The sequence below is a fragment of the Gopherus evgoodei genome, chromosome 1, assembly GCF_007399415.2.
Source record: "Gopherus evgoodei ecotype Sinaloan lineage chromosome 1, rGopEvg1_v1.p, whole genome shotgun sequence".
Taxonomy (NCBI): Eukaryota; Metazoa; Chordata; order Testudines; family Testudinidae; genus Gopherus; species Gopherus evgoodei.
In genome coordinates this window covers 165,966,416-165,993,198 of record NC_044322.1, presented here as the reverse complement: position 1 = coordinate 165,993,198, position 26,783 = coordinate 165,966,416, and the positions used below count along the sequence as shown (strand labels likewise).

Genomic DNA, 26,783 nt, shown 5'->3' with positions numbered 1-26,783 from the left:
AGACAGAGTGACTGCTTGTGGTGACCAGAAAAGGACCTGCTCATCTGATATTCCCAAGTATTCAGCACCCATGGAAGGTAAGCAGCTCTGAGATTAAATGCATCGGACTCCTCCCTGCCTGTTTACCCAAAACGTAATTGTGCATGGTCTGTCAGCAACAGCAGATTCTCTTCCACAAAATGTGGCCAGAAGACTGAACAAGCTAGACAGACAGCTCGCAATTCCCTGATGTTTAAGTCTTCAGATCTTGAGAAGACCACAGATCCTGAGCCTGCAAGGTCTCCATTTACTCCCCCCAATCCAGGGATGACACATCTGTGATTAACTTGAACATTAGTTGCAGGAGAATGAAAGGAACCCCTATAGAAACTCTCAGAGGGTCTGTCTACCAGTCCAGAGAGGACAAAACTAACATTTACATGTGAACTGTCCTGTCCTGACAGATGACTCCAGGTATACACTAACGCTAGCCATCCTTTAAGTTTTCTGAGGCATAGTCTGGTGTGTTGCACCACATAGGTACATGCTGCCACATGCCCCAGGAATCTATAACAAAAGTGCACTGTGATGACAGGATGTGCTTTTAGTTTCACGATTAAGCCCTGCAGCTTTTGGAGCCTTGACTGCAATAGACACACTCTGGCTTTCACAAAGTCCAGGACCACTCTGATAAATTCTATTCTTTGCACTGCTTTCAGATAGATTGGTCCAGATTGAGCAAGAGTCCCAGGGCATAAAAGGTGGACTGGCTGATGATCATGCTGGAGAGCACATGCAATTCAGACCAGCTTTTTACTAGCCAGTCATCTAGGCAAGGTAACGCATGGACCCCTAACTTCCAAAGATACACAGCTACTGCAGCCATGCATTTTGTGAAAACATGAGGGGCAGCTGACAGGCTGAATGGAAGTTACAGTTTCCACCTTTCTAATGACTGATCACTTGACCCCCACGGCATAGGTGCCTACTCCGTAGCTTAGCAACCACCAGCAGCTTCAGTGCCTCCCATCTGTCGGTGGCCCCTATGATCAACTCCTCCCTCTCCCTCCCAGTGCCTTACGCCCACTGTAATCAGCTGTTTCACAGCGTGTAGGAGGTGCTGGGAGGAGGGGCAGGAGTGGGGATGGAGTGCACTTGGAGAGGGGGAGGAACCAGGTGGGAAGAGATGGGACAGGGGCTTGGGAGGTGTCAGGTGGGGGGCAGGACCTGGGGTGGAGCAGGGGTTGAACTCCCCAGGGGCCCGGTGAAGCTGGCACCTGTGCCCTGAGTCCCCACCCCCTGCTCCACCTGTTTCCCCAAGACTCCCCCATCCAGATAAAAAAAACAAAACAGACATTAGGCTTGTCAAATGGCACCCAGACACACAAGCCAAAATCTGGCCTGTCCAGGTGAAAACTGGACTGGTGGCAACCCTAATAGAAGTACTGTGAATTGGTCCTTTCACCATGAACCTGAGGGACTTTCAGTGATTGTGATGAATTGTCCTGTGAAAGTAAGCATCTTTCAAATAAAGGGCAGCATATCAGTCCCCTTGCTCTTGGGAAGGAATAATAGAAACCAGTGGAACCCTGCCAAATTTTATTTCCTTCTGGTATTTGTTTAACTCTCTTGAATCTAAAACAGGCTTGAGACTGTCTCTTGCTTTGGGCATAAGGAGTATAGGGAATAAAAACCCTCCCCCTGTGGAACAGAGGAACTTCCTCTATGGCCTCCACCTGAAGGACAGCAACAAACTGAAGGGACTATCCCACTTCCACAGTGCTTAAGACCCACTGATCTGATGTGATGAGAGTCCAAGCACATAGGAAGTAGGATAGATGATTGGCAAACATTGGGGTAGCAACAGATGGCACAATGGGGGAGAGTCACTCACTGCCCCTACACCGGATCTGATGATGAGGAAGAGGATGCAGCAGGATGCTGAGTCCGAGCTCTATCTATCTCCTGTGATGGCAGAACTGCTTCTGCTTGTTTGGTACTGGTCCAGTTCCGACTATCAGAGGATGTTTGTGGTGCTGATGCTCATGGTGTGATCTCAAGGAGACCAACTGAGGTGGTGAGGGAATGCCCTAGAGCAGGAAGAGGGAAACCCTACAGGGTCCAAGGCCATTGAAGTCTTGGAATCCATACTTATGTGGACCATTGACCCTTAACAGGCAACCATTGCTGAGTCTGCTGTGAGATCTATGGCCCAGGAAGGATATATGTCCTATCCAGTTTGAGACACATATGACCCAGTCTCTGACACTGAGAAAAATGATGATTCCAACTGCTCTGATAACAGGGCAAAAAATCCTGTCAGTACCAGAGAAATACAGCCACAGCCCAGAGATGGTGGAACCAGTCAGACCATTGGCAGTCTCTCTCTCAACCGTACCATCTTCTGAGGTAGATGTAGATGGCATTGGTACTGCATTGTCCAGAAGAACAGAAGTAGGAGCCTTAGGTATGAGTATTGGCTGGAAACCTTCCTGCACCGTAGGGGACATCAGTACCAAGAGGTTAAGTAGCTCCTTAGAGAATTCAAATATCTCCGGAGTTGTTGGTACCAGTAGTCACTCATGTTTTTGAGACTTTTCCACAGGCACTTCAGGTGTCAACCTTGATGGACCTGGCAGAGGTTCCTTCTTCTTAGATAAGGCGCCCATGCCTCCTCACAGAGCCCCACCCAGAGTATTTGCCTCAGGTGACTTTGGTACTGATTAACTTGCTGAGCAGGACACTGAGTCTTTTGAAGCCCTGTGCCGCCTTTTTGGCACTAGTGACAGGGAATATGTTGCCAACTCAGGCAGTGCACTCTGAACAGAAGCCAGGGTACCTGGAGCCCGCTCCTAATGTGGCCACCTCTATCAGAAAATATTTAAGTCTGGCTGCTCTGTCCTTCTTGGAGTGAGGTTTAAACCCATTGCAAATGTGACACTTGTCACTTACGTGGGATTTTCCCAAGAATTTCAAGCAGGTGTGAGCTGTTTACCAGCATTGGTCTACTACATGACCAACCGGTCTTAAATCCTGGAGAGTGAGCTTTGCTACTGGTCCTAATACTGAAATTCAAATTTGGTGAGAATAAGGACCTAATTTAAACTGAAACTTATCGTTAACTGTCTATAGTATAACTAGCTAACCGACTACTAAATCTAAGAAAAACAGGTTCTTTACAAAGATATGAGGGAAAAGCTTGCAGTAGTATGACTGAAATCACTCCAATTCCAACTGTTACTGATGGTAAGAAGGAATTGTTGGAGGGTCAGAGTTGGCTCCACATCTTATATGTAAACACAGTGGCACGCGGCAGCAGAGAGCTCTCAAGCCACCCCGACAGGTACTGCTGAAGGGAAAAAAATCTCAAACTGTGGATTAGGTGTTCATTCACCTTCAGTGGAATGGACATGTGCAATCACTCGAACATAATTACCTTCTTCTGTAGCATACAGAGGGGCAAGACAGCTGACTTGTTATATAGTAAATGTGTTGCACTTACATTCCACCTTCCAGTCATGTCTTTGAGGTTCTGTCTTTGTTCAATTTGATTGGGTCTTTTGGAGAGTTAATCACTAGAATATAGAATGTGACTGTATATGTATATCAGTCTTAACTGTGTATATTCTTTGTAACTAAATTAATTATTACAGTGGTGGCTCCTCTCCTCCATTCTACTCCCCATTCCTCCAACTAGCTGTGCTGCTGCAGGTTTGGAAGTCCTTGCTGTGGCCTGGATCTAGCCTGGCCCACCCAGACCCTGTACCAACTTTGGTACCTCTTGCTGGTTTCCTGCTGGACACAACTATGGCTGCTATACACTCAACATCTCCCTCTACACTTCCCCACAGTCTCCTGTTTCCCATTTGTCACCTCAATTCCTTTGCCTCCTGCCCAACCCTTGCTTCCCTATTTCCCTTATCTCTTATCTATCACAGTGTCTTTCTGACACACCACACCCTTCTGGCATACTCTACTCAGTTTGCCTACTGCTCCCCAAGCTCTGCCTGCACCATTTTCAAAAACTCAACATTGGTTTGGTAATTTTATGAGAAGTATTGTACACAGTGATGCTGCTCGGTTTGTATAAACTTGCCTGTGGCGTAATAAATCAAGTGCCATGAATGGCAAAGGAAGCAGGGTAAGTTTCAAACAATTCTTCTTTCTGTAATGCATCTGAAAGCAACATAACCGCTTGAGAACTGGACATTAAAATAACCAGGGCAATCACCATGTTTCAAAACCAGCCACTTTATGCTGAATGGATAAAACAATTACAGGCAAGAGATGCACTGTTTTCCCACAGCAAAATTTCTACTTACAAAAATTGCTTCCCCCCCCAATCATTCCTCCAGCACAAAAAAGCCTATATTCTTACAACCAGAATATTTTACGTTGTAACATTTTTAAAACAGCCCTCATCTTTTCAATATCAAAATGACAATTCAATATTACAAATCCATTTTGCAACAAAACATTTTATTCCTTTTATATATGGTCTTGTCCTGAACTATATATACAATAGGTGCAAATTGACTTGGGTTCTCAGCTGTTTTTTTTAAAAAGGTACTTGTCTGAAGAATATTTTCATAAAGCATTTAGTTTAAAGGCAACCATTCATTGGCTGTTTATTTCTGCACTATCATACAGGGATTAGGAATAACTTTTTTCAAATGCATCCTTGCATGAGAAATAAATTACATGTAGGTAATGGAGAAGATCTCATACCTTGAAGGATATGTAAATTCTTAGAGAACGTAAATAGATAGGCACACAGAGCCATTGTCCATAATGGACTTGTTATACACTATTTGTCACCTAACTGCCAAATAATTCCTGATACAATTTATTCATTTTGTTTTTCAGGAATATTATGACATCATATCTTTGTATGGGCTCAATCCTACAAGCCAGTGAACACTCTGGCCTGTACATCTAAACACTTAAACACACTGAAGTCAGTGGGGAAATGATAAAGTTAAGCAAGTGCTTAAGTGCTTTGCTGGATCAGGCCAAAGTGTTCCACACCCTGCGGGATCAAGTCCTACAAAAGAATAATATAGGTTGTTTTATCAAATGTGCCTCCTAACAAATCGAGAAAAAGTTCAGTCTCAGGGCTAGATTGCTGCACTCTTACTCATGTTGAGTAGTACTATTCTCTGTGAATAGCCCCATTGGTGTTATTACCTTAAATAAAATAAATAAATTGTTTAAATACCCCATCAGAGGCCCAAGCCAGCACCCACTGAAAAATTTCCATTGACTTCAACATTGGATACTGATGCAAAATTCACAATGGTATCTAGAGATTAAATGCTGCATTTTTTTGAAGTTGCTTTCATTGTTCACTCTCATTATGAAAAGCTTTTGGCTGAACCAGAGCCTAACTTTTTTAATATATTTACATTCCATATTGCTTCTAATCTTGCAACATCAAGTCATTATTTAAAAAGGCATGAATTAATATCAGACGTATCTAATAAACTAAAAATTGTTCATGTAGGACAGGATATCTTAATTTGCAAAATAAATATAAGTATTTTTTCTCATTATCAATTTTCTGTACATTCATTTACAAGTGAATTAACCATGCTAGAAAGATCATTTTAGACAGCTGAAATGTTCTAAAAGGCAGATTAAAAATCTAATACCCAGACTCATGTTTTTGTAAGCAGTTGTGATAATTCCAGAATTGGAATATCTAACCTATAATATTTTTGCACAAAAAGTCTTTATATGGCATATAGATTTTCATGACTTCTGTGCGTGTGTATACACACACACACACACACACACACACACATACACACACAATACTACTTGTCAGAGGCAACATAACTATTAGAAACCATACTGAATCATGCTAAGGGCTAGATTGCTAACGTTACTGCACCACAAACAACAAAAAACTAGCTTTACGTTTTTCTCTTTTAACATATAATTCCCCCCTTTTTTAATATGCAGCTTAGTGTTTGGGTTATATGTGCTCTGAAATAGCCCTCAAATCTGGGGTTTAGAATAACAGTAGCCTGAAATTTTGCAATACAAAGACTTTTTTAAAAGTAGAAGCATTAGTTACTACTATATATCAGCATAGAATGCATGCAAATCTTTGAATACCTTGCTTTTCACGTGTACCATGTAGCCTTCATGTACTGCTTATGTCACCCATTAACCCCCACAAGAAGAACTTCACACTACAGATGAATTTCACCCAAGTGTTGAGGACATACATAATATGGTCTGTCCTGCACCATTTGAGCACCGTATGTAAGAGACTCTGAAGAAATAGCAGTTGTGCAAAAACTCTAGTCCATGAGTATATGTAGCCAAGGGACTGTGTTGCAGCCCTCTGGCTCGTCCACAGATTGAAGATGTGAGTTCTGTTCACTGACCTAACTCCCACTGAGTTTCCTGCTCCTTGGTTCTACTTATGAGTGGAAGTCCATTACTTTAGGCTCTAATCCTGTTCAATAGGACTACTCAGGGAGAATGGGTTCACATGTGAAGTCACAGACTGCTTAAGTGTTCCCAGAGTTGGGGCCTAAAAAGACAATTACTCACCTTTGTAACTGTTGTTCTTCGAGATGTGTTGCTCATATTCATTCCAGTTAGATGTGCGCGCGCCGCACGCACGTTCGTCGGAAACTTTTTACCCTAGCAACACTCGGCGGTTCGGCTGGGCGCCCCCTGGAGTGGCGCCGCTATGGCACCAGATATATACCCCAGCCAACCCGGCCACCTTTCAGTTCCTTCTTGCCGGTTACTCTGACAGTGGTGAAGGAGGGTGGGTTTGGAATGGATATGAGCAACACATCTCGAAGAACAACAGTTACAAAGGTGAGTAACCGTCTTTTCTTCTTTGAGTGATTGCTCATATCCATTCCAGTTAGGTGATTCCCAAGCCTTACCTAGGCGGAGGGGTCGGAGTGAGATGTGGCAGCATGCAGAACCGCTGCGCCAAAGGCTGCATCATCTCTAGACTGTTGGACCAGCGCATAGTGCGAGGCAAAGGTGTGGACCGATGACCAGGTCGCTGCACGGCATATCTCCTGGATAGGCACATGGGCCAGGAAAGCAGCTGATGAAGCCTGAGCTCCGGTTGAATGTACAGTGAGATGGCCCGAAGGGACATGAGCCAGGTCATAGCATGTGCGTATGCACGCCATTACCCAAGAGGAGATCCTCTGGGAGACCGGTAGACCTTTCATCCTCTCGGCGACTGCCACGAACAGCTGGGGGGATTTCTGGAAGGGCTTTGTCTCCTTGATATAAAAGGCTAGCGCCCTATGGACATCTAAGGAGTGTAACTGCTGCTCCTGTCGCGAAGAGTGAGGCTTCAGAAAGAAGACCGAGAGGAAGATGGCCTGGTTGATACGGAAGGCTGATACTACCTTAGGGAGGAACGCAGGATGAGGTGGCAGCTGTACCTTGTCCTTGTGAAAGACAGTATACGGCGGGTCTACCGTAAGCGCCCGAAGTTCTGAAACCCTTCTGGCCGATGTAATGGCCATTAAGAAGACTGTCTTCCACGACAGGTACAGGAGCGAGCAAGTCGCCAATGGCTCAAATGGCAGAAGCATAAGTCTGTTTAGGACTAAGTTGAGGTCCCAAGTGGGGGCAGGGTGGCATATTGGGGGGTAGAGGTGCTCCAGGCCCTTAAGGAACCTGGTGACTAAGGGGTGGGAAAACACGGAGTGGCCACTTTCTCCAGGGTCGAATGTGGAGATAGCCGCCAAGTGCACCCTCAGAGAAGATATCACCAGGCCTTGTTGCTTAAGTGACCAGAGATAGTCCAGAACTACAGGAATCGAGGCCTGAGAAGGAGTAACGTTCTGCGTTGTACAGCAGGAGAAGAAACATTTCCACTTGGCCAGGTACGTGGACCGAGAGGAAGGCTTTCTGCTACTAAGGAGAATATGCTGTACCGGAGCAGAACAGCGCAACTCCGATGTGTTCAGCCATGTAGGAGCCACGCCATGAGGTGAAGGGCCTGCAGGTCCGGGTGGTGAAGACTGCCGTGATCCTGCATTATGAGGTCTGGAAGGAGAGGCAGGGTAACTGGGCTGGCCATGGACAGGTCGAGCAGGATGGTGTACCAGTGCTGTCTGGGCCACGCTGGCGCAATCAGAATTAGGTGTGCTCTGTCCCTGTGGAGTTTTATTAGGACCTTGTGAACCAGAGGGAATGGTGGGAAGGCATAGAGCAGGTGGTGCCTCCATGACATGAGGAATGCATCAGTGATCGATTCCGGTGAAAGACCCTGGAAGGAGCAGAACGCTTGGCACTTCCTGTTCGTGCGCAAGGCCAACAGGTCTATGCGGGGAAACCCCCACCTCTGGAAGATCGAATGAATAACATCTGGACTTATCGACCATTCGTGGCAGAGGAAGGATCTGCTCAGCTGATCTACCAGAGTGTTTCGAAACCCTGGAAGAAAGGACGCCACCAGGTCTATCAAGTGGGCTATGCAAAAGTCCCAGAGTCGAATGGTCTCTTGACACAGGGGAGAGGAGCGAGTCCCTTCCTGTTTGTTGATATAATACATGGCCGTTGTGTTGTCTGTAAACACTGAGACACAACGGCCGTGAAGATGTTGCTGGAACGCCTGACACGCGAGGCGGACTGCTCTCAGCTCCCGGACGTTTATGCGGAGCGTCAGCTCGTGTGGTGTCCAAAGGCCCTGTGTATGAAGGTGACCGAGGTGAGCACCCCAACCAAGAGAAGATGCATCTGTCATCAGGGACAGCGAGGGCTGTGGTGGATGGAATGGTAGCCCTGCACACACCAGGGAGGGAGTTAGCCACCAGTCGAGGGAGCGTAAGGCGCTCGGGGGAACCGTCACCAGAACGTCTATAGGTCCCTGCCCGGACGGTAGACCGAATTGAGCCACGTCTGGAGGGGCCGCAGGCGGAGCCTGGCATATTTGGTCACAAAAGTACATGCGGCCATGTGGCCTAGTAGACCGAGACACGTGTGAGCTGAGGTGGTTAGGGAGGTCTGCAGGTCTCGAATGATAGTCACGATCACCTGGAAATGTGGCTGGGGGAGGCAGGCCCTGTCTCGAGTGGAGTCCAGGGTTGCCCCTATGAAGTCCAGCCTTTGTGTGGGGACCAGGGTGGACTTATCCGCATTGAGGAGGAGCCCCAATTGGGAGAATAGGTCCGTGATTACGCCCACGTGTTGTCGGACCTGAGTCTGGGAGGTTCCCTTGATGAGCCTGTCGTCCAGATACGGAAATACATGTATCTGCTGCCGGTGGAGGTAGGCGGCGATGACGGCCATCCACTTTGTAAACACTCTTGGGGCCATGGAGAGGCCAAAGGGGAGGACAGTAAATTGGAAGTGCTGGTGATTGGCCACAAAGCGGAGATACCTCCTGTGCGGAGGGAAGATGGCGATGTGGAAGTATGCGTCCTTCATGTCGAGGGCGGCATACCAGTCTCCAGGATCCAAGGACGGGATAATAGTCCCCAGGGAGACCATGCGGAACTTCAACTTGACTAGAAACTTGTTGAGGCCTCGCAGATCTAGGATAGGCCTGAGGCCTCCCTTGGACTTGGGAATCAGAAAGTAGCGGGAGTAAAACCCCTTCCCCTTCTCATCTGATGATACCTCCTCTATCGCTCCTACAACGAGGAGACACTGCACCTCTTGTAAGAGGACCTGCTTGTGAGAGGGGTCCCTGAAGAGGGACTGGGATGGGGGGTGGGAAGGCGGGGATGAAACAAATTGGAGGTGGTATCCTTGTTTCACCGTCCGTAGGACCCAGATATCTGAGGTCAATTGGGACCATGCCAGGAGGAAGTAGGAGAGGCGGTTGTAGAAGGGAGAAGGATCCTGTCCTGAGACTGGTACGCCATCCTCGTGCGTACCTTCAAAAAGTAGACTTAGGCCCCAGAGGTGCCTTTGTGGGGCCGTTGTTTTGACCCCCTTCGGGCCCAGACTGGAGTCTATGGCCACCCCACCCGTGCCTTCTACTGAAGTCTTGCCTGTGCCGGGGCACAAAGTACGGGCGGTGGGGTTGAGGCCGGAATGGTCTACGTTGGGTCACGGGGGTATGCATGCCCAACGAGTGCATGATGACCCTGTTGTCTTTTAAACTTTGCAACCTGGGGTCAGTCTTCTCAGAGAACAAACCCTTGCCATCAAAGGGTAAGTCCTGAATGGTGTATTGGAGCTCGGGTAGCAGGTTGGAGACCTGGAGCCAGGAGATACGCCTCATGGTGATACCTGAGGCTAGAGTTCTGGCTGCCAAATCGGCCGCATCGAGAGAAGCTTGGAGGGAGGTTCTGGCCACCTTCTTCCCTTCTTCCAGGAATGCGGCAAATTCTAGTCGCGAGTCTGGGGTTAGGAGTTCTGTGAACCTACCCACCTCTGCCCAGGTGTTGTAGCTGTAACGGCTCAGGAGAGCCTGCTGATGCGCCACCCGGAGCTGCAGGGCACCTGCCGAATACACCTTGCGGCCCAGTAGGTCCATCCGCCTAGCCTCCTTAGATTTAGGGGCTGGTGCCTGTTGGCCATGGCGTTCCCTTTTGTTGACTGATTGGACAACTAATGAGGAGGGTGGACATATAGGTATTCATACCCTTGAGAGGGTACCATGTATTTCCTCTCGACTCCCTTTGCCGTAGGGGGAATGGAAGCTGGGGACTGCCATAAGGTGTCGGCAGTGGCCTGGATGGTCTTAATGAAGGGCAGAGCCACCCCAGTGGGGGTATCCGCCGACAGGATGCTCACGACGGGATCCTCAACCTCCGGGACTTCCTCTACAGGGAGATTAATGTTAAGCGCCACCCTTCTAAGGAAGTCCTGATGAGCTCTGAGGTCTATAGGCAGGTGCCCTGATGACGAGGTCCCTGCCACCGCCTCATCCGGAGAAGAAGAGGATGACACTCCGGCGATGAGAGGGTCCTGAATGGCCTCTTGCTCGTGGGTCAGTTCCAGCTCTAGCGGTACCGGTGAGCCTTGCGGATGGATCAGCTGCTCCTCTGTCCCAGCAGGAGGGGGACGGGTGATGGTGGCCTCAGGCGCCCGATGCTCTGAGGAAGCGGGGCGGGTCTGGGGCAAAGGAGCACCCTGGGCCTGGTGGTACGCCCAGAGTGTCCAAAAGGACCATTGTTGAGGTCCCGCATCCTGAGACTGGATGTCCTGGAAGACCCCGGTAGGCACCTCCATATCACGGTCCTGGTCGTAGAAACTGTCCGCGTGGGAGGACACTGACGTCTGCCTGGAAGGCCATGGAGGAGCAGAGAAACCTTGGGCTGAGGTTCCGATGGACCTTGCTCCCCTCCTTAGCGGGGACCGGTGCCGGTATTCGTTGCGGTACCATGATCGAGATCGGGACTTGCGACCAGACCGGTGCCTGGAGGTCGACCGGGATCTTGAGTCCCTGCGATGTGAGCAGCTCCAGGAGGTATGGTGCCTGGGTCGGTGCCGGGAGCTAGAGCGGTGCCTCGAATAGCGAGGTGGGGAGCGTGAGTCTGACCAGTGCCGTGTAGAGGAATGGTGCCGGGACTGTGAGCAGCATCGAGAGCGGGAACAAATGCGGGACCGCGATCTTGAGCGGTGTCGGTCCGCTGAGCCGACAGATGGTGGTCTGGTCAGGGTCGGCTTGCCCAGAGATTGGATTACCCGTACCGGCGGAGCCGGGGGTAGGGGCAGCGCCGCATCCGTGAGGGTGATCAGGTTTCTCACCGCCGAAAATGCCTCTGGCGTGGATGGCATGATGAGCTCTACCACGGTACACGCCGGGGAGCTATCAGGCGCCGGACTCAATGGCCCTTGCGGGACCGGAATTGACGGTGCCGATATTGTTGGTGCTGCGGTAGGTATCGGTGCCGGGTGGTCTGATCTAGGCGCACTCTCTGGCTGCGGCGTGGGAGTCGCCAAGGCAGCAGGGGTCTTAGCCTTTTTCGGCCTCGGGGAAAGAGAGTGACGTGGAGTCGACTTCAGTGCTGGTGGCGGCCGGTGCCAGGAGTCTTTAGGTGTACTGGTGCGATCAGGTGCCGTGGGAGTGCCTCTGCTCACTGACTGCCCGGCGCCGAAGGTGGTGGTGTCAAGGCCGCTTCCATAAGGAGCTGTTTTAGTCTGAGGTCCCGCTCCTTTTTAGTTCACGGCTTGAAAGCCTTGCAAATCGAGCACTTAGCAGTTAAGAGTGATTCCCCGAGGCACTTTAAACAGGAGTCGTGCGGGTCTGCTATTGGCATCAGCCTGTGACAGGCCGAGCACTGTTTGAAACCTGGTGAGCTGGGCATGAGCTCCGGTAGTGGGTGTGGGGAAGGGGCTACTCCCCAAACCTCTCTAACTAGTAACAACTAATTATACTATTAACCTAATAACTTACAACTAAAACTATCTATCTATATACAAGACCAACAACTATGTATACGACAACAATAAGAAAGACTACGAGTAGCTAGGGAAGGTGGAGGTCAGCTAAGCCGCACTCCACTGTTCCAACGACCAACACGGGCGATAAGAAGGAACTGAAGGGTGGCCGGGTCGGCTGGGGTATATATCTGGTGCCATAGCGGCGCCACTCCAGGGGGCGCCCAGCCGACCCGCTGAGTGTTGCTAGGGTAAAAAGTTTCCAATGAACGTGCACGTGGCGCGTGCAAACCTAACTGGAATGGATATGAGCAATCACTCAAAGAAGAATTGGCAATTACAATTTGTACATTATAAGTTTAGAATTTTCATCACTAAAAAGGGAATATCATGACATAATATTCGCTAAAAATCCCATTAAAGAGTTTATATTTCAATCAGTCATATTAAAAAGGGACAGAGGCTCTGTGATGGACACATCTCTCTCCTCTACAGTGGTCTTCCTATTGTGAGTTGAAAGGTGCTCAACAGCCTGCAGGATTGGGCCTTTATTTTGGCTAAACTGTAAGCAGTTTGATATTGCTGGATATTTAGCTCCACCTACTGGGCACCTACATATGCTATTACTTTCTAACTGTAGGCAGCAGGACTAAACTATTTTATTTATACTTAGGCCTGATCCTGCAAGTTTTCTACACAGGCAGATGTAGAGGTCTGCTCAGAGCAACATGCAAAATCAGGGTGCACTTTAAAAACATTTTTGGCCCAAAAAGCATGTTTTGAGACATTTTTCATTGTCAGTAAGCTAGGAAAAAGCTAGAAAGCATTCAATAATAAAAGCCATTAGATTCTGTAGATCCTTAAAATGAAGCATGAAAAAGAAAATATTTTCAGTCTCTCTTTAGATTGCTTTGGGTTGGTTGCAGAACCATTTAAATTTTGCTTTCAAAAATGGGTTGGGAGCTTTTGTTTGACATATCAGATAGAGAGCTTGAGCTGAACAGCCAGTAAGACCTGTTGGTAAAACCTCTACTTTTTCCTCATTTTATTTTGGCCCACATGAACTAGATTACTACAGTGATGGTATCTATCTTTTTACAGAAAAGTTGGCTTGAAATCTATGTTCCAAGTTTGGATACCTCTAACTTTTGTGAACTGTCTAAATCTTTGAAATCTAACCCAATATGGATTAAAGTGAAAATCTGAAATAATTCTTTAAATTGCAGTTTATACACGACTGCACAAAACAGAGGATAAAAAGCTCAAACTATATTTATTTTCATGGGAACAGATTTTTTTGTTTTTTTTTTTTAAATCTTTTTCAGTCAAAAAGCACGGATAAAAAGACATCTAGACACGGTGAGGATTTCTATCAAGCTTGGTACCTGATTTTCATTAGATTCTCCAACACCAAATCTTACTTCAGTGAAAGCTCAAGGTTTCATCTAGCTATTCTTGTGAATGTACAGGTCACAATCACCAGAAAAAACTGGAAAGGCAAGATCTCCAAAAATAGATATTCTGCTGTTTTTTAAAATTAAAAATCAATAACATTAAGGAGATCTCAGAGTCTTGTGAGGAAAACAATTAAATGCAACAGATGGATAGTTAAATAGATTTTAATTTTTGCCTGATACTTTTCAACTTCAGTCCGGGCTTGAAAGATGAACCCAAGAGTTTTAAAAGAACTAGCAGAGGAAATCTTGGAATTTCTCAAAATAATCTTAATATCAAAATATCACTGGAGACAGAAGAGGTGATTTGGTGATGGGAACAGCCCCCCCCCCCCAGGCTTTAGTGGTGGCCATTAAAAGGCAACCATTTGTCCATCAAAACAAGGGCATAGAGTGAAGAGGTTCAAAACTGCAGAGTACATAGCATACATAGAACTAAACGGAGGTTCCAGCACAAGTATATACCTGAGTGTAGTAGCTATATTTTCTACAGCCAATAAAAAAAACATTAAATTGAGTGACTCCAAATCAGGTACTCCTTGGGCTCTCCCTGAATCACTCATAGAGTAGAGATCCTTCCTTTGCAGCATTGTCAAGATCTTGAAACAACCATGGAAAAAACTCCAGGCACTAGGCTAAAAGGGTGGAAGTTTGATTTCCATCGGTCAGAGAGAAGTGAAAGAAGGTATCTCAGGTTTGGTCTACACTAGGGGGGGAAATTGATCTAAGATACGCAACTTCAGCTAAGTGAATAGCGTAGCTGAAGTTGAAGTATCTTAGATCGAGTTACCTACAGTCCTCATGGCACGGGATTGACGTCCGCGGCTCCCCCTGTCGACTGCGCTACCGCTGTTCACATTGGTGGAGTTCCGGAGTCAACAGGAGCTCATACGGGGATCGATATATCATGTCTAGATGAGACGCGATATATCGATCCCTGAGAAATCGATTGCTACTTGCTGATACGGCGGGTAGTGAAGACATAGCCTCAGATACTATGGTGAGGCAGATCTATATCTAGACTGGAAAATGTTCCAGAATATATATTCAGAAGTTCCATAATGTTTCTGTAAACCTCATTCACTGACTGCGCCTTAAAATGAAGCTTGTCTAATGTGCTATAAAACAGAGTCCCACAATAGGAGACCTGGAAATAATGAAGGTTCTGAATAGAGCTTTAATTACCAGTGGAGGGGGTCCTGAATACCACAGTAGGGTACCTCGTCTAAAGCACTCATATTTAGAGATTCCCTGCGTACTGTGGTATTTCTAAGAACCCGAACTTAAAAAAGAAAAGGGAACAGAGTAGGGGACTACCAAAGAATTACAAATAAAACTTAACGCCTGTGCTTTGGGCTCCCTGTACATTCATTTACCTTAGGAAAGACTTTTTCTTGGGCTGAAAGTTCAGCTTCCAGGCCTGTAGTCTAAAGGAAATGTATTGTTGTCAATTGTCTGATGGGAAGCAGGGATGACAGGGTGAACGTGTCCAGGGAGGTATCACAGGACCAAAATAAACAAACAAATAAATAAATAAAAATCAGCAACTAGGAAGATGTCCTGGTTTTCCTGAACTATTTAGCATCTTTGGGAACTCTTGGGAGACAAAAGGCTAAAGGGGGAGGGAGGGAGGAATGGAACAATGGGAGATAGCAAGGAAAGGTAGAGCCCTGTCTCAGGAAGAAAGTTCATGTGACATCATCCAGTAACTTTAGACCAAATGCTATGGTAACTCACAGCCCTCCCCCATGTGCTGCAGCAGCTTCTCTCTCCTTCTTAGTAGCAAGGTTCAATAAGAGGGAAGAGGTTGGGTTGCACAACTTAAGACACCTGCTGCTGAACAGGTGAATGAGGCAAACATGAGAGGAAGCACTAGGATGGGTAAGATATTATGGGTTTACTTCCCAAGCTGGCCTTAAAGACCCAACTGAGGAACTGCACATAGACTGTGATAAAATTGGAATGATGGCTTCTGCTGCAGCTACGTGGGTCGATATTGTGGCCCATACTAACCAACATACCTGCTGTCATCAGCCCCTGCTTGCAGAGAGGTGAAAAGCAACTGCCCTGGTGGCAGAAAGGATAAGTGAGACCTGTCACCATGGGAAACATCCCAGCCAGGGTAAGCCTCTATTTCACAACCATCAGGTTTTGAAAGCAGCAGACCCACTTGTAAGTCAGAAACGGGCAAATGTAGAAAACAAATTGATTAGAGTAGGACAGACTCCTCCTGAGAAGTCAGGATTGAAAAATGTTTGGTCTACCCAAGTTTCTTTGGTCTACCCAAGTTACATGAGAAGTTAGAGCAGCTCAGACTTAGGGAGACTTTGGTAGGAAATTTCTGCCAATGAACATAACATCTGTTCCAAGCAGAATATTCATGTGTATTATTACAGGGTAACTGGAAGAGATGTTTAAGACTATATATAAAAAAAGAGGTTTATTAGAAAGAGCATGTGACAAATCTAGTGGCCTTCTACAACCTGACTGCTAATTTGTAAGATACATGTCTTTCCCCATTTCCGTTGTATCTGAGGGCCTCATTCTTTCATGTATTTATCCTCAAAATACCCCTATGGAGGCAAGGAACTACACCAAGAGTCTATGACTTGACCAAGATCATGCAAGAGAGTCTGGCAGAGTAGGATATTGAACCCAGACATGAAGTCCAGTGCTAGTGCCCTAACCTCTGAACCATCCTTCCATCTAAAATATAAAGTTAAAGGAAGTCTGGATGGAGCATGTTAAATTTTCTACAAGACATTCAGTCTAGAACTACTGAATAAATTTTATACCACGATATCAGATGACAAATATAGCACATGTCTGAGAATTAACTGTTATAAAGAGTGCTCATTGACAGTTAAACCTCCAGGCATGTGACCCATACCATTTAATATGTTAATATATGGTATAGGAAGGTGTATGATTCTCAAGGTCCGAAGTTGTAGATTGTCCAAAATTCAAGGGATAGTAAACAAGAAGAGTGTGGATTGTCTTCAGCAAGATCATGTTTATTACGAACAAGTGTAAAGTTATGTAGCTAGTGAGAAGAAATGATCAAAAGGATCAAAAGGTTGTACATCTGGAAAAGTCACCTGTTTGACAGAAATCCAGAGGGGATAGGTAGCAAATGGACAGCTCGGGCATTCCTGGTGCAAAATGAGAAAAAGGTGGTGGCATTTGTGTGTGTTTGCAGAGAGAATTCAGTGTAATACCAAAAGTAGTAATAGCCCTGTTGCAACCAGACCTAGTAGACTGCATGCAAGGGGTGCACCATTTTAGGAGGAAAAAGAAAATACAAGGAACAGCCAACTATATGGCAGAAAGACTGAAGGATAAAACAAAAAAAATTAGGGAGCTATATTTTTATAGGTTACAAAGTAGACAGAAGGTCAACAGAAGAGCAAGCAATAAATAACTTCAAAGTAACAGGAAAAGTTAAAGAATATAATTATTCACAGGGTCAGAATTTGCTAGCACAAAAAAGCAATGGGATGAAGATAAGGCCTGAAGAGTTTTGACTACTGTGACAGGGCAAGGCTAGATGGCTATAGAAAAGTAGTGGGAGACAGAGATATTTAGCCCCAGGTTAAACAAATCCCTGATACCAGGATAAGTAAATGGCAGCTGCTCCAGGTCAATTAAGACATCTGGGGCCAATTAAGAGCTTTCCAGAAGGCAGGGAGGATGCTAGGTTGATTGGGACACCTGAAGCCAATCGGGGCTGGCTGAAACTCCCAGTTAGTCAGGTGGGCACATGTGTCAGGAGCTGTGAGAAGTGCTGTTGGAGAGACTGAGCAGTACACACCATATCAGGCGCAAGGAAGGAGGCCCTGAGGTAAGGGTGAAATGGATCTTGAGGAAGTGGGGGCTGCTGTGGGGAAGTAGCCCAAGGAATTGTACACGTCCTGTTTCTAAACAGTCAGCTACCATAGCTGATACTATTAGGGTCCCTGGGCTGGAGCCTGGAGTAGAGGATGGGCCTGGGCTCTCCCCCTTTGCCCACGATTAATTTCTGAGACTGGGAGACAAGAAGTTGTGCAAGGGAGGATTACTTCTTCTCACCTCCCTCACTGGTTTATGATGAAAATGGCTCAGTAGGCTGGGACCCTTGTCTCTAGAGAGAGAAGGGTTAAGTGGAGGGTCACAGTGAGCCTCTGAGGCTAGCGAAATCTGTCAGGAAATGGAGGACCCACAAAGACAAGGACAGAGCTTTGTCACACTAGATATAAAAAAGTGTTTTATGGCTCCTCCATGCTACCCTTCCTCTATACAAACTCCAAAAAGGAAGTGCTAGGACAGCAAAATATCATGGTTTTGAAGCCATGTCTTTTGTGGGAAAAGAGAGGAGCTTTAAGCCTTAAAAAGTGACCAGGGGAGTCTCCCGTAAGCTTAACGGAGCCTCAATCTGCTGGAAGTCCAAAGAGCTGTAGGGAAAGCATTCATAGAGAATAGCTGCTTCCTGGGTCCCCCCACTCCAAGAGCCTGCTGAGCCTGAAAGAGTAGGTGGGCAAAGTGTCCACTGCTTTGAGACAAGTGAGGGTGTGCTGCTTCAGCTCCACACCCTTCCTGGCCATTCATGGCACTTGATGCCCCTTTCATTGCTTTGCTTCTCTCTCAGCCAGTGGAGATGAGCACTGGGGACCATAACAGCCAGGCAGTTAGACTGACAGAGGTGGTAGGGCTCCAATATTTTAGACACTTAGATACCAATTAGAGGGGACAAGTTAATGAAGTAGGCCCCAGTGCTGTAGCCATTGTTCAAGCAATGGGAGTTCTATAGTAAAGAGATTGCAGGACTTGTTTTTTAAGTAAAATATCCTGCAATATAAAGGTGATTAGACTGGATGATGCGAAACCTCTTTCTGGCTCTGCTACCAATTAGCATGATATATAACATTCTGTAATTTATTTTCAGTGTTAATAGGGGGTCAGTGACTTGTATTTTTTATAAAAATGTATGAATTATACTAAGCAATTTGTTGTGATAATTTAAAAATGATTATCTCCAATTTTGGTGCATTGGAGCTAATCCAAGATTGTAGTAAAAATGGGAGATGGAACATAAACCTTAAGTCAAAAAACCTATTATTTTGAAATTCAGTTCTGCATGGATAAAGTAGTATTCTACCCATTACTTTATTATTCTAATTATCTGGGGCTCCTAGGTGCAACTTGAATACAAACAAATTATAGGTAGAGCGCTTCAACTTTAACAGAACTTGTTTTGCTAAGACATTGCTTCTAGCACAATGCAGAATATAGTTTAACTATGCAGGCAAGTACCATAGCTGGGATTTTTAAAGGACGTGAGCAATTCATTGGTAGTTAGGCACCTTACATCAGGCTTCTTTGACAATGCCTGCCTAAGGAATTAGAACCTGAAATAGTTAAGTACTTCTTGATGGTTAGAAATAACAGCCTGCTTAAAAATAACTTTTGCCCTATGAATTTTTGGACTCGTCTTGACTATGAGTAAGGGCTGTATTTTGTTAACACTTAAGGCACCGTACACAGCCCATCTGTACCAATTTCATTAGAATGAACACACATTGGTAACCATTCTTATATGCATGTGATTTCTTGAATGGCAGAATATAATTTTCATTCTTCTGGAGTTTCCTGACAGTGGGCGAGACTCTTATAAAAACAGACAATAAGCAAAAAACAGAGTGGAATTAGCCAAACACAGCAGCTTCCATGTATTTTTTTCTAAAAAGTGAACCAGTTCAAGGAGGTGTGCTAGATAAGGTGTCCAATTAATCCTGTAGTTTGAGTTGTACTTTCTGATCAAGAGCCAAATTATTCCCTGAGATGTGTATAAGTGGCTTCCATAGAATTCAACTAGAGATGCTTGTCTGTATTAGAGGCAGAACATTGCTACACACAAACAAACAATGCCAATTGTAAGATACTGATACATCAGAGTTTCTATGCTGAAGGCAATCTAAAAGACTGACTTACAGTGACATCAACTCCTTTCTCCACATCTTTATTTTACAATAAAAGAATTCTTGCCCTGGGTTAAGAGGTGGCCCTATAATGCATTTTGCAGGCCTTGTAATGTTTTGCAATGACTAGGCTTGCTGGCTAAGTATATGAAACTATTCAAATGCTGACACTATGAAAAATGTAATAAATCAGTTTTTAAAGAGATTAAACAATGTTGTAAAAGACTATCAAACTGGATTTCCCCACCCCGGTAATTAATAAAATTAAATTTGGCTGGCAAGGATGTGAGAATACCAAGTAAGCCGGGACAAAGTCCTTATCCTGACATAAGTATATTTTTGGATGCTTGAAGTTTAAGCATTTTTTACACCAAAATCTTTAACTATTGTTTCATGCATAAACACCACGACATTTATAAGTAGACAATCCGAATATTTTAATTTAAACGTCCCATACTATACAATCTTATAAGATTCCAGTTTGTCTTAACATAACAGCTGTTATTTTCATACAGAAACAGAGTGATCCATAACACCACATTGGTGGTGAGAGAACAGACATAGGCCAGGATACACAACCTGGGGCCAGACAGCAAGATGGGCAGTTACTGTCCAGAAATCCATGTTAACAAATACAGTTGTGAGTGGCAGACACTGCAGCCAGCCCAAATCATTCACAGTTCTGATTCTGAATGACTACCTTCAACCTCCATCATGCAGAAATGTCTCAGTGCGTACCAACATTCAAAATCATGTCACTGTTTGTTTTACATTCTCTTTTCTATTGAAGATAAGTGATGCTTCTTAGCAGTCCCATAGAGGCAACAGTAACAGCACCCAGTGTCTGGGGTCTATGCTGGTAGCAGAAGAGGAGGTGGAGGAGAATGCTACAGAAATTGGGCCAAAGATTTTGTGCTGAATGAAAGGCAGATATAAAATATCTGCATCAGATCTAGCAGCAGTGTTAGAAAGCTACACTAGTACCTTTGTGTACTTCGATGTTTCTCTAGTTTGGTCATTGTATCCTGCACTTAAAAAGAACAAAATGTCATGCATTGCAGTCTGATGTTTCCACTTCTATAACACAAAAGTAGCTCATGTCACCCTGTATTTATACACTATATGAAATCAGCAGTAAAACACAGCCTGACCTAAAGCTATGCTGGGTGACATTCTACACCTGCAAACTTTGTATCAAATAGCATAACATACATGGGGAGTGCATCTCTCTCTCTCGCACAGATAGGAACCAAAAGTCAGCATCAGTCTGTGTGCATGCATATGTACTGTAAGTCTAATCCATCAGAATAAACCCTACAAGTTCAGACTATTACTGAGGTTTAACAGGTTTCTGTTCTCTTTGGTCACAATAACATTGTGTGTCTTGGTCAGCACAATGGTAGGCTTTTAGTAGTGTGGAGTCTATACTGTATTATCAGTTGGAATGATTGTACAAATTCATCAGTACATACAGTATTGTATTCTTTATAATATTTGTTTTATTTCTACCCAAAAGTGTATTATGTTCGGCCTAAGTCAACATTAACCACAAATGGCACATAATAATGCATATCATTTTAATGCAATAACAGCTACAATGCTCATCCCGAGCCTAGTCCTACTACTAATGAAGCCAATGGCAAAGTTCTCACTGACTTCAAAAAGAGGATCAAGGTCTTTATTTCTAAAAAGATGTCTGAACCCCCAAAATACTTCTCCTTCTGGAAGAGAAACACGTCCTCCCACAACAGTATATTTTGTCAATATATTAGAGTATTTTTAAAAAAAGATCGAAATATTTCAAAGTTAGAATCTCCATTTTAAAAGCAGATTCTTGGAAACACTTGAACTGGTATAGCATGTATTTGTTTGTTATGTAAACATGACAGAAAGCCTGTACATCATTCACCACTGTCCTTAAAACAGTACCCAAACCAAACAGAATGAAAGCTTGTCTGTTCCCACAGCAAGCCATCACCTGAACTGGTAAAGCATGCATTATTACATGGTACTAAGCATTTCTAAATGCCAGCCTGTTTCGGAAACAAAGCCAAAAGAGAATACATACTTATTGGACAGACACGGCTATTAGAAAAAATACAAGAGTTCAGCTAGTATAACAATCCCATCACAAATTAATGGGGAAAAGGCACTCCATCCCTCTCAAATATACCATAGATCTGTCATCTATTTCACATCATGTGTTGAATCACTGTTAAAATGTGTAACTGCACCAGCTAAAATGTACAAGTTAATGTAAAGAGTAATACAGCTCAGGTTTTTGTTCCATTGCCATACTTCTCACTGAAAACTGTGCATTGCTGTGAATATACAGTACAACTTTATTTAATAATTTTGTTTTTCAAAAGGAGAAAAATCAAAACAATTGAACTGGTATTACTTAAAAACATATAACTTAGTTTAAATAATTTAAAATCCACTTACTTGAACAATTTTCCTATTGCACAATTTTTTCCATAACTTTGCTAGATAAAACCCCACATAAGCATTTAATAACAGATTAAAATTTTAAAAACACAAATTATATTGCATCAAAATAAGGTGCTACATGAATTGTATGTTCACTGGAAACTGGGTACCAATAAAACATACATACAGTAAGAGACCCAGGATGCTGAGAGAGAAGCATTGAAGACAACTTCCCAGATTTCAAAAAGTGTGAAGTGAGAAACTATATAGAAAATAATGCAAAGTTATTTTTGAACATCAGTAATACACACGCACAAAACAATCTAACATAAGAAAAATGTTTACAATTCCCAAATCTTTAAACCATCTCAGTATCACATGTACTTCACATATGTTTAGCCTATGAATTAGAGGTGTATCATGTGAGATAGAACAAAGAAAGCTTTCCCCATCTGTTTTATAATGAAGCAGCCTAGGATTCCTTAAAAAGAAGGTATCTTCAGTGATCATTTCTTTCTCAAAATGCCTTTTTCTGATCACCCTATCTCTGATCTGGAAGCCGATTTTAGGTTCCATATATATTAACCAATGTGCAGCATTAAAAACGATGAGGAAACTTCCAGTGTGTTTCTGAGTAACATTACACTGGAATTAATCCTACTACTGCTGCAGCCACTGCCACCAAAATTGTGACCTCACACTTCCATAGTAAGCATTTTTCTTGTATACGTTTACTTGAAACCCTTGAAAGTTAGAACCACTTCAGCTTAAATGAGTAGGAGTATACTCCGGCCTTCTTGTCTGAATAATTTTTGGTTTGGGTTTCTTCATGCCTTCCTCTTCTTCCTCCACTTCATTTTCCTGGTCACTCTCACATACGTGGACAACAACACTGGGAGTAGTGTCAGTTGCAGCATGGAGTTCATATTTTTCTCCTGAAAGTTAGAACATTAGCAAAACTGGTCAAAAAGGCTCCATTCTGCACAGTGAGCACAGAACAAATAGTCTAAATTTAAAGAAAAAAAACAAACAAACAAGAGCTTGCAAATAGTATACTACTGACAAGGCAGTCTGAAGCTACGGTCTAGCAGGTCAACTTTGGCAGCAAAACTTTCACAGACTGTAGCTAAACCAACACCAAACATTTTAGGCTTCATTTTCAAAGACTGATGCTCAGCTACTTTGCACATACAACTGCATGTGTTCATATAAATGTATGGGTATTAACCGTCAGTCATGTGTTGTAGTTAGCCACTTGTGTGCACAAATGATATCCATTTGCGCATGCATTTGTGGTTTCTCAGCATGCAAATTTTATACATCCATCTTTGATAACCAAGCCTTTTTTAGTGCATCATCAAATCAGAAAAGACGGTTACTCACCTTTGTAACTGTTGTTCTTCGAGATGTGTTGCTCACATCCATTCCAGTTAGGTGTGCGCGCCGCGCGTGCACGTTCGTCGGAAACTTTTTTACACTAGCAACTCCAGTGGGCCGGCAGGTCGCCCCCTAGAGTGGCGCCGCCATGGCGCTCTATATATACCCCTGCCGGCCCGCCCGCTCCTCAGTTCCTTCTTGCCGGCTACTCCGACAGTGGGGAAGGAGGGCGGGTGTGGAATGGATGTGAGCAACACATCTCGAAGAACAACAGTTACAAAGGTGAGTAACCGTCTTTTCTTCTTCGAGTGATTGCTCACATCCATTCCAGTTAGGTGACTCCCAAGCCATACCTAAGCGGTGGGGTCGGAGTGAGAAGTCGCGGCACGGAGCACTGCAGTTCCGAAGGCCGCATCCTCCCTCGACTGCTGGACCAGGGCGTAGTGGGAAGCAAAGGTGTGGACCGATGACCAGGTCGCTGCCCGACAGATTTCCTGGATGGGCACACGGGCGAGGAAAGCTAGCGACGACGCCTGCGCCCTGGTAGAATGCGCAGTCACACGGCCCGTAGGGACATGGGCCAAGTCATAACAGGTCCTGATACAGGACGTAACCCAAGAGGATACCCTCTGGGAGGAGATAGGAAGCCCTTTCATACGATCTGCTACCGCCACGAAAAGCTGGGGGGATTTTCGGAAGGGCTTAGTCCTCTCTATGTAGAACGCGAGAGCCCTACGGACATCCAGCGAGTGGAGCTGCTGCTCCCTGCCTGAGGAGTGAGGTTTTGGGAAAAAAACCGGAAGGAAAATCTCTTGGTTGACGTGGAAGGCTGAGACCACCTTGGGCAGAAAAGCAGGGTGTGGTCTCAGCTGCACCTTGTCCTTGTGGAAGACCGTATATGGGGGGTCTACCACAGGAGCTCGGAGCTCCGACACCCGTCTAGCTGAGGTGATAGCCACTAGAAAGGCAGTTTTCCAAGAGAGGTAGAGCAGGGAGCAAGTAGCTAACGGCTCAAAGGGGGGCCCCATGAGCCGGGACAACACCAGGTTAAGATCCCAGGTCGGAGCAGGGGGACGGACGTTAGGGAATAAACGTTCCAGCCCTTTAAGGAATCTCGACACCGTCGGGTGAGAAAAAATGGAGCGACCGTCCGCACCCGGGTGAAAGGTGGAGATAGCTGCTAGGTGGACTCGCAACGACGATAAGGCCAGACCTTGCCCTTTGAGGGACCAAACGTAGTCTAAGATTTCGGTTACCGAAACTTCCATAGGGCGGAGATTTCTCTCTACGCACCAACAGGAGAAGCGCTTCCATTTCGCCGAATATGTGGCTCTTGTGGACGGTTTCCTGCTGCTCAAGAGCACCTCTCTCACAGGCGTGGAGCAGCGCAGCTCGGAACCAGTCAGCCACGCAGGAGCCACGCCGCTAGGTGCAGCGACTGCAGGTCTGGGTGACAGAGGGTCCCGTGGTCCTGGGTAATCAGGTCCGGATGAAGGGGCAGGGGAACTGGGTCGGCTATGGCCAAGTCCAGCAGCATGGTGTACCAGTGCTGCCTGGGCCATGCCGGGGCCACCATGATCACGAGAGCCCTGTCCCTGCGCACCTTCAGGAGGACCTTGTGGACCAGAGGGAACGGGGGAAATGCATAGTACAGGTGGGTTGACCACTGGATGAGGAAGGCATCCGCTATCGACCCCGGCTCCCTGCCCTGAAAGGAGCAGAACGCTTGGCACTTCCTGTTCCCCTTGGACGCGAAGAGGTCCACCCGGGGATAACCCCACCTCCGGAAAATGGAGAGAGCGACGTCCGGGCGAAGGGACCACTCGTGTGACAGGAAGGATCTGCTCAATCGATCTGCCAGAGTGTTCCGTACTCCAGGGAGGAAGGAAGCCCTGAGGTGAATGGAGTGGGCTACGCAAAAGTCCCAGAGTCGTATCGCCTCGTGGCACAGGGAGGAGGACCTGGTGCCTCCCTGCTTGTTGATATAGTACATGGTCGTCGTGTTGTCCGTGAACACGGCGACACAACGACCCTGAAGCTGATGACAAAACGCTTGACAAGCAAGGCGGACCGCTCTCAACTCCCGCATGTTGATGTGGAGCCCCACCTCCTCCTGGGACCACAGGCCCTGTGTCCGCAGGGTCCCTAGGTGGGCCCCCCAGCCTAGATCTGAGGCATCCGTTGTCAGGGATACCGAGGGCTGAGAGGGGTGAAAGGGAAGACCCGCACATAATACGGACTGGTCTAACCACCAGCCGAGAGAATCTAAGACCTTCTGGGGGATTGTGACTAACATGTCTAAAGGTTGCCTTGCCGGCCTGTAATGACTGATAAGCCACAGCTGGAGAGGCCTCATGTGGAGCCGAGCGTAGTCGGTCACAAAAGTGCACGCCGCCATGTGGCCTAACAGGGTTAGACATGTCCTCACTGACGTCAATGGGGCTGACCGCAAACGTTGAACGATCGCCGCCATGGTCTGGAACCGTTGCAGAGGCAGCGAGGCCCTGCCCACAGTGGCATCCAGGACGGCCCCGATAAATTCCACCTTCTGCGTGGGCCTCAGAGTGGACTTGTCTGTGTTTATCAAGAGGCCCAGACTTGCAAACATGGCGGTGATCATGTGGACATGGCTGTTGACCTGCTGTTCCGACGTGCCCCGAATCAACCAGTCGTCCAGATAAGGGAACACGTGGACACGGTTGCGCCGAAGATGCGCCACGACAACTGCCATGCATTTTGTAAACACCCTCGGGGCCGTGGACAGGCCGAATGGGAGGACTGCAAATTGATAATGAAGAGCCCCCACAACGAAGCGGAGAAAGCGTCTGTGGCGCGGCCAAATGGCAATGTGGAAATACGCGTCCTGCATGTCGAGGGCGGCGTACCAGTCTCCCGGATCCAGGGATGGAATAATGGTCCCCAGGGATACCATGCGGAACTTCAACTTCACGAGGTATTTGTTGAGTTCTCGCAGGTCGAGGATAGGCCTGAGGCCCCCCTTGGCCTTGGGGATCAGAAAGTAGCGGGAATAAAACCCCTTGCCTTTCTCGTTTTCCGGAACCGCCTCTATAGCTCCTTTGCTGAGGAGCGTCTGCACCTCCTGCCGAAGGAATTGCTCGTGAGAGGGGTCCCTGAAGAGGGACGAGGAAGGAGGGCGGGAAGGAGGAAATGAAACAAACTGCAGGCGGTATCCCGTCTGCACCATGCTCAAGACCCAGCGGTCCGATGTTATTTGGGACCACGCCGGGAGGAAAAACGA

At 46.1% G+C, this 26,783-nt stretch overlaps 1 protein-coding gene across 4 annotated transcripts in view; it reads right to left on the bottom strand.

Annotated features, from left to right (window-relative positions):
* Positions 1–20,129: 20,129 nt before the first annotated feature.
* RCAN1 (regulator of calcineurin 1) overlaps positions 20,130–26,783 on the bottom strand; it is an 83,701-nt gene continuing 77,047 nt past the window's right edge. For all 4 annotated transcript variants that reach the window (XM_030578348.1, XM_030578340.1, XM_030578357.1 and 1 more), the window contains one exon: positions 20,130–23,082. In XM_030578348.1, coding sequence (XP_030434208.1) covers positions 22,910–23,082 — 173 coding nt within the window. In that variant the 3' untranslated portion in view covers positions 20,130–22,909. The remainder of the gene's footprint in view (positions 23,083–26,783) is intronic.